Genomic DNA, 6,764 nt, shown 5'->3' with positions numbered 1-6,764 from the left:
TTCTTATCTTCAAATAAAAGAAACAGGAGTTCCCATCGTGGCTCAGCGGTTAACGAATCCGACTAGGAACCATGAGGTAGGTTGCAGGTTCAACCCCTGGCCTTGCTCAGTGGGTTAAGGATCCGGCGTTGCTGTGAGCTGTGGTGTAGGTTGCAGACGCGGCTCAGATCCCGCGTTGCTGTGGCTCTGGCATAGGCCGGTGGCTACAGCTCCGATTAGACCCCTAGCCTGGGAATCTCCATATGCCGCGGGAGTGGCCCAAGAAATGGCAAAAAAAAATAAATAAATAAATAAATAAAGGCAAAAGAAACACCAAAAGAAGGGCTCAGGAAAATGAAGTTACTTTTGATTGTTACCTTTGATTACAAGATCACCACAAATTTGGTAGAGATAGGGTGGGGTGCAGAAAAAGAATGGAAAAGTGGGAGAGACATCACTGATGTGTCAGTGCAAACCAAGCCTTAAGCTTTTTTCAAAACAAAGGAGAAATTTGTTTATACATAATAATTTCTGTGTGATTTTCGAAAGCTAGATACTGTCCTTGGACCTTCTGTATATATTATCTCATTTGAGAAGGAAAATTACCACAAGCACTACATCAATAATGTTCAGTCAGGTGCTTAATCTTTATTTGGACCTTGTCATGCTTTTAAAATGCTATTTTTTTAATGGTTTCTACTTCTTCTATCATCTGTTCATCAGACACATCAGGGATGCAAATATTAAATATCAGTGGTAAATAGCAAGTCATCTTCTCAAACCAAATCAATCTCAATTTAAAATGTATCAAAGGTATGTAAAACAGAAGTCCACTGAAAACACAGAGATACATGTATACATAATGCATATGTTGAGACTTCACCAAAGGTATCAAAATCAAGCACAGACTGATGGCTATTGCTACCAATGGAAATGGCAAAAACACCTGAAAAGAGCAAAATGTTTAAAATTAGATATGAAAACCCATATAAGATATCTGCATATTTATATAACAAGAAATAAGATACAAGCTAATAATAGAAAATGGGCTAAATTATCCATGTGTTTAGATAAACCTGGCTTACTACTTGAGATCTTGAAGACTCTCATTGCCAAGGTGTGGGATGAAAGGAATAAACATCTAGTATCTGACTGTTTGTGAGTGAAAGTAATCATGACCATTTGCACATACAAGAAACATCTTCTGATCTGGATGGTGTGAATTTCATAAGAGGGAGTTCCTAAGGCCCAAAGGAAGTCAAAACAATTTTCCCAGAAACATATCTCAAGGCAAGTGGAAATTCAGGTCAATAACACTGTGTATCCTCAGACCCTCTTTACTAGGGTAGCTATTGACAGGTAAATACTATGACTTTATAGGCTCAGGATATTGAAAACAAAAGAAATCAAAATAAACTTTGGTTGAAACAGTCTCCTGTTTTTGTTTTTGTTTTTTTTTTCCTCATTCTTGGCTGCCCCAGGGTATACAGAGTTTCCAGGCCAGGGATTCAGATCCCATCAGCACTTGTGACCTATGTGGCAGCTATGGCAATGCTGGATCCTTAATCCACTGTGCTCGCCAAGAAACAAACCTGCACCTGAGCACTTCAGAGATGCCACAGATGCCATTGTGCCACAGTGAGAACGCCAATCTCCCTATGTTTTGTGGATTTTGTTTGTTTGTTTGTTTCTGTATTTGCCAAAAACCTTGAAGCTCAATTCTTTGCTTTTTATTATGATTTTAGGTGTCTTGCCCCAAACATTATCCTACCTAGGGAGGAAATTCGGTAGGCAGTTACTTTGGAGATGTCTTTAAGAAATAGCTATGAATCTATACCTCCAAAGTATAACGAAGCTTGTCACAATCTACAAAAACCTTTAATTAGAAGGTCACTCATTTGGGGCTTAAGTTATTAAGAAACTCTTTTTAATGGTTAAAATACCCCTGAGAAAGATAACCTATATCGTCTCACAGTTTACTATCACCTATCTAGTAACAGGAGACAAGAGCACTCATGTGGGCATTAGAGAAAAATTTCAACCACTTCTACCTAGGGTTACATTTGCCTGCCTTATTGATGCAAATGAATATCAAATAATAATATAAAGAATAACAATAATCAGTGTTAAGCTCTGTGTTGTTTGCATGCCTTAGCTCATTTAATTCATGCCACATTCTTAGGGGTAAGCATTATTTATTCCCATTTTAGATCTGAAGACACTGAGAATTAGTGGTTAAAATAACTAGATTCTCCTCCTTCCCCACAAACTCTCTGAGCATCCTCTGGAGGCCACCATGTAGCAATGATCATACCATGGTTTTTGGTTCACCTGACTATGCAGATAGATTATACTCTGCCTGAAGGCAGAGCCAAGGCTTATTCCTTTCTGCACTCGGAATACCTGGCAAGGTACTCAAATCATAATTGTTTCTCAGTAACTGATACAGTTAGGGGATGGCTGGATGGAAGTAGAAGGAAGAACTAGAAAAAAGATGGTTGTGGAGTTTCCATCACGGCTCAGCGATAACAAACACAACTAGCATCCATGAAGATGCAGGTTCGATCCTTGACCTTGCTCAGTGGGTTAAGATGCCACATTGCTGTGAGCTGTGGTATAGGTCACAATGCTCGTATCCCTCATTGCTGTGGCTGTGGCATAGGCTGGCAGCTGCAGCTCCAATCTGACCCCTATCCTGGGAACTTCCACATGCCATAGGTGCCACTAAAAAAAGAAAAGAAAAAAAAATGTAAGTCAATCAAATTTATAATTGGAACTTTGCTTCCTCATAGTGTTCTTTGTTCTATTTTATCCTTAGTGAGAGACAAACATCCCAAAGAGACTGCCTAGATTTGAATCTTTCCTATACTCCATGCTGTGTGAGCTTAGGCAAGGGACTTAACTTGCTTTCACTTTTGCTTTTTTTTTCTTTCTTTCTTTCTTTTTTCTTTTTTTTTTTTTTTTGCTTTTTAGGGCTGCACTTGTGGCATATGGAAGTTCACAGGTCAGGGGCAGAATCAGAGCTATAGTTGCCAGCCTATACCATGGCCACAGCAACGAGGGATGCAAGCTGTAACTGCAACCTACACCACAGCTCATGGCAATGCCAGATCCTTAACCCACAGAGCGAGGCCAGGGATCCAAGCCACATCCACATGGATACTAGACAGATTCGTTTCCACGGTGCCACTACGGGAACTCCAGGGACTTACTTCTGTACTTTAACTCTTCTGTAAAATGGGGGTAATAGTAATATTCACTCTTTGTATTAGAGGATTAAATGTGATAATCCAAGCAAAATTTCTAACACAATGCCAAGCCAACCAAGACTGGTTTACTCTTCTGATAATCAGAGTGTCAGGCCACTTTACTCCAATAATATCTTTTTTTTTTTTTTTGTCTTTTTTTGCTATTTCTTCGGCTGCTCCAGCGGCATATGGAGGTTCCCAGGCTAGGGGTTGAATCGGAGCTGTAGCCACCGGCCTACGCCAGAGCCACAGCAACGCGGGATCCGAGTCGCGTCTGCAACGGGAACTCCTCCAATAATATCTTTATGAGGTTAAGTTTTTTGCTTATTTCCTTTTCCATGATTAAAGCGCACTGCTGGGATGCAAGCTGTAACTGCAACCTACACCACAGGAAACTCTTCCTCATCCAAACAGAAAGCAAGTTTAAATGTAAGAAAAGTTGAGGAATTCCCATCGTGGCACAGTGTTAACGAATCCGACTAGGAACCATGAGGTTGTAGGTTTGATCCCTGCCCTTGCTCAGTGGGTTAAGGATCCGGCATTGCCGTGAGCTGTGGTGTAGGTCGCAGACGCGGCTCGGATCCCGTGTTGCAGTGGCTCTGGCGTAGGCTGGCAGCTACAGCTCCGATTAGACCCCTAGCCTGGGAACCTCCACATACCTCGGGAGCAGCCCTAGAAAAGGCAAAAAATAAAATAAAATAAATAAATGTAAGAAAAGTTGAAAAGATGGAATTTGTTGGTGATCAAATAAGCTAAGGTTTCAGGACAGGAGATATTATAACTTGTGACCATTCAAGAGCACCTTCTCTTATTTCGCATCTGTTAAATCTGGCCCTGACTGTGGAAAATACTGGTATGCAGGGGTAGCTACATGAGTAAACAAAGTAATCTCCAGTGAAAAGACTCATAATGAGCAGTTCCTATCGTGGCACAGTGGTTAAGGAATCCGACTAGGAACCATGAGGTTGCGGGTTTGATCTCTGGCCTTGCTCAGTGGGTTAAGGATCCGGTGTTGCCATGAGCTGTGGTGTAGGTCGCAGAAGCGGCTCAGATCCTGCGTTGCTGTGACTCTGGCATAGGCCGGTGGCTACGGCTCCGATTAGAAACCTAGCCTGGGAATCTCCATATACCTCGGAAGCGGCCCTAGAAAAGGCAAAAAAAAAAAGACTCATAATGATCTGTCTGATGGTCCAGAAAATATCATTCTCTCTGATAAACTGAACAGAACCTACAAGATTTTATATAGAGTAAAATTTATTCAGTAAGAATAAAAATTAAAACTAAGACCAAATTATTTGTTTTTCATAATTTGTTAATAGTAAAAAGATCTACTTTAGACATTCTGAGTATATTCCGCCAATACATTTACATATTATATATATATTTTGTTGTTGTTGTTGTTATATATATATATTTTGCTGTTGCTTGTTGTTGTTCCCCTGTGTTGCTTGTTGTTGTTCCCCTGTGGCATATGAAGTTCCTGGGCCAGAGATCCAATCCCAACTGCAGTTGAGACCTATACCACAGGGGTGGAAACTCCAGATCCTTAAACCACTGTGTTGGGCTGAGGACTGAGCCTATGTACCAGATCTCCAGAGGCACTGCCAAGCCCATTGCACCACAGTGGGAATTTCTATACCCAATATCTTTGATTTCATACAGAAAAAAAATGAGAAAAATCACTTTTACCTTATAAGGCCTAGGTAGATGGGGCTCCTGGTATCTCAGTTTTAGTATTCCTGTCAATGAAAAAATAGTCCAAATGGAAACTGCAAAATAAATATAGTTTATCAAGTCAATGAGGTTTGTCAAGACAATCGCAATGGACGCCATAGTGGCAAGTAGTAGAATAGACATAAATGGAGAGGAGTAAATATTAAGCATATTAAATAACAAGGGCAGCTGGCCCTCTTGGCCTGCAATATATGTTATTCTTGATCATTCAAATACATTAATCAGAAGTTTGCTAAATAAAGAGGCAGAAATACCAAAAGGAACAATCCATGTTAATGAGGGGATAACTCTATCAGTCCATGTGATAGCCACAGCATCTGCAGAAAAGCAAGAACACATGACAGAAAATGTACTTAAAAAGAGAATGATAAAACTTCAAAAATTATTTTGAAATAAAAGCAGGACTGTTAAAAGTAATTAAGAAAATTGATTTTCATTTCATTTCCCTGTTTATTTCTTCATATATGTGTCCATTTTCGCTGTTTCAAACAGATTACCATTTTCGGTGTCTCCCCAATACACTAGGAATTTCACTTCTTGAGGGCAAAGATAATTTCCTCAAGAAGCACCTCAGAGTTCCCATCGTGGTGCAGCGGAAATGAATCCAACTAGGAACCATAAGGCTGCAGGTTCGATCCCTGGTGTCACTCAGCGGGTTAAGTATCTGGCCGTGGTGTAGGCTCATCTGTAGCTCTGATTTGACCCCTAGACTGGGAACCTCCATATGCCGCAACAGGAACCTCCATGTGCCTAAAAAGCAAAACAAAAGAAAACAAAAAAACAAACAAACAAACAAAAAACTAGCACTTCATTCAGGGATAGGTATAAAGTAAATTTTCAATGATACTCGAGAAATAAATTGATTTGGTTAAGTATAGCCAGAGTCAAAAAAGCACAGTGTAATGCTGCTAATACAAGAACAAGACTTATGAAGTTCCCATCTAATGGCACAATTTGAAACACCTAACAGAAATAAAAATCAACCATGTAGGCAGGGAAAATGAATTACTCACAGATTAAAATTCTTATGACATCTTGGCACTAGTCTAAATTGCAGACCAGTCGTTCTCAGTGGAGGTGATCTTGTTCTCAGGGTTATTTTACAAGGTCTGAATATATTTTGGTTGTCACAACTGGGGAGGTAGGAGGTTACTACTGGCATCTAGTGAGTAGACACCAAGGATACTGCAAAATATCCTACAAAGCACAGAACAGGCTTCCACAACAAAAAATTATATGGTCCAAAATGTCAAGTGTTAAGATTGAGGAACTCTAGTATTGACCAAACTTTAGAGAATATTCTGACTTCTTTACTTAAAGATGAAGAGATATTATGAACACTCAATCAGTGTAAGTCAGTAGACACAAAAGGCACCAATGAAGAAAAGTATCCACTGTCTATGAGAATCTCTTTGAGTCCAATTCATATCATGTAGATACAAGGTAGGACAGATCATTAGGACTCTGAGAAATAAGTTCTTAGTTTTTCGGTGGAATGAATACAGTAAGATCTAGTGTTCCTGAAGGTAAGTGTCCTCCAGGATTATGCTCTAGTGCCAAGGCTGGTTTCCAGGACAGCCATCAGGACAGCAACACACCGGCTTATAACAAATAGTAAAACTTTTTCAATATGACAAGATTGAAATGTCATTGATGGTCTTGTTCTTGAAAAATCTACTTTTTAACCATTTTAAATAGCCTTGAGTGCTCTTTTCACTTTTTTCTTTAATGCTATTCTACAATATTGGGTCTTTTTAAAAAAAATCTCACTTATTATTCATTTTGAAAAAGATATTGTTGGTT

General features: G+C 39.5%; 1 protein-coding gene across 1 annotated transcript in view; it reads right to left on the bottom strand.

Moving 5' to 3' along the window:
- SLC7A13 (solute carrier family 7 member 13) overlaps window positions 603-6,764 on the bottom strand; it is a 28,127-nt gene continuing 21,965 nt past the window's right edge. Inside the window, 2 exon segments of the mRNA XM_013996640.2 lie at window positions 603-925; window positions 4,917-5,278. Coding sequence (XP_013852094.2) covers window positions 650-925; window positions 4,917-5,278 — 638 coding nt within the window. The 3' untranslated portion in view covers window positions 603-649.

The sequence above is a fragment of the Sus scrofa genome, chromosome 4 (genome assembly GCF_000003025.6).
Source record: "Sus scrofa isolate TJ Tabasco breed Duroc chromosome 4, Sscrofa11.1, whole genome shotgun sequence".
NCBI classification, from domain to species: Eukaryota; Metazoa; Chordata; class Mammalia; order Artiodactyla; family Suidae; genus Sus; species Sus scrofa.
The sequence above is the reverse complement of the archived record's forward strand: the minus strand, read 5'-3'. Positions and strand labels throughout refer to the sequence as shown.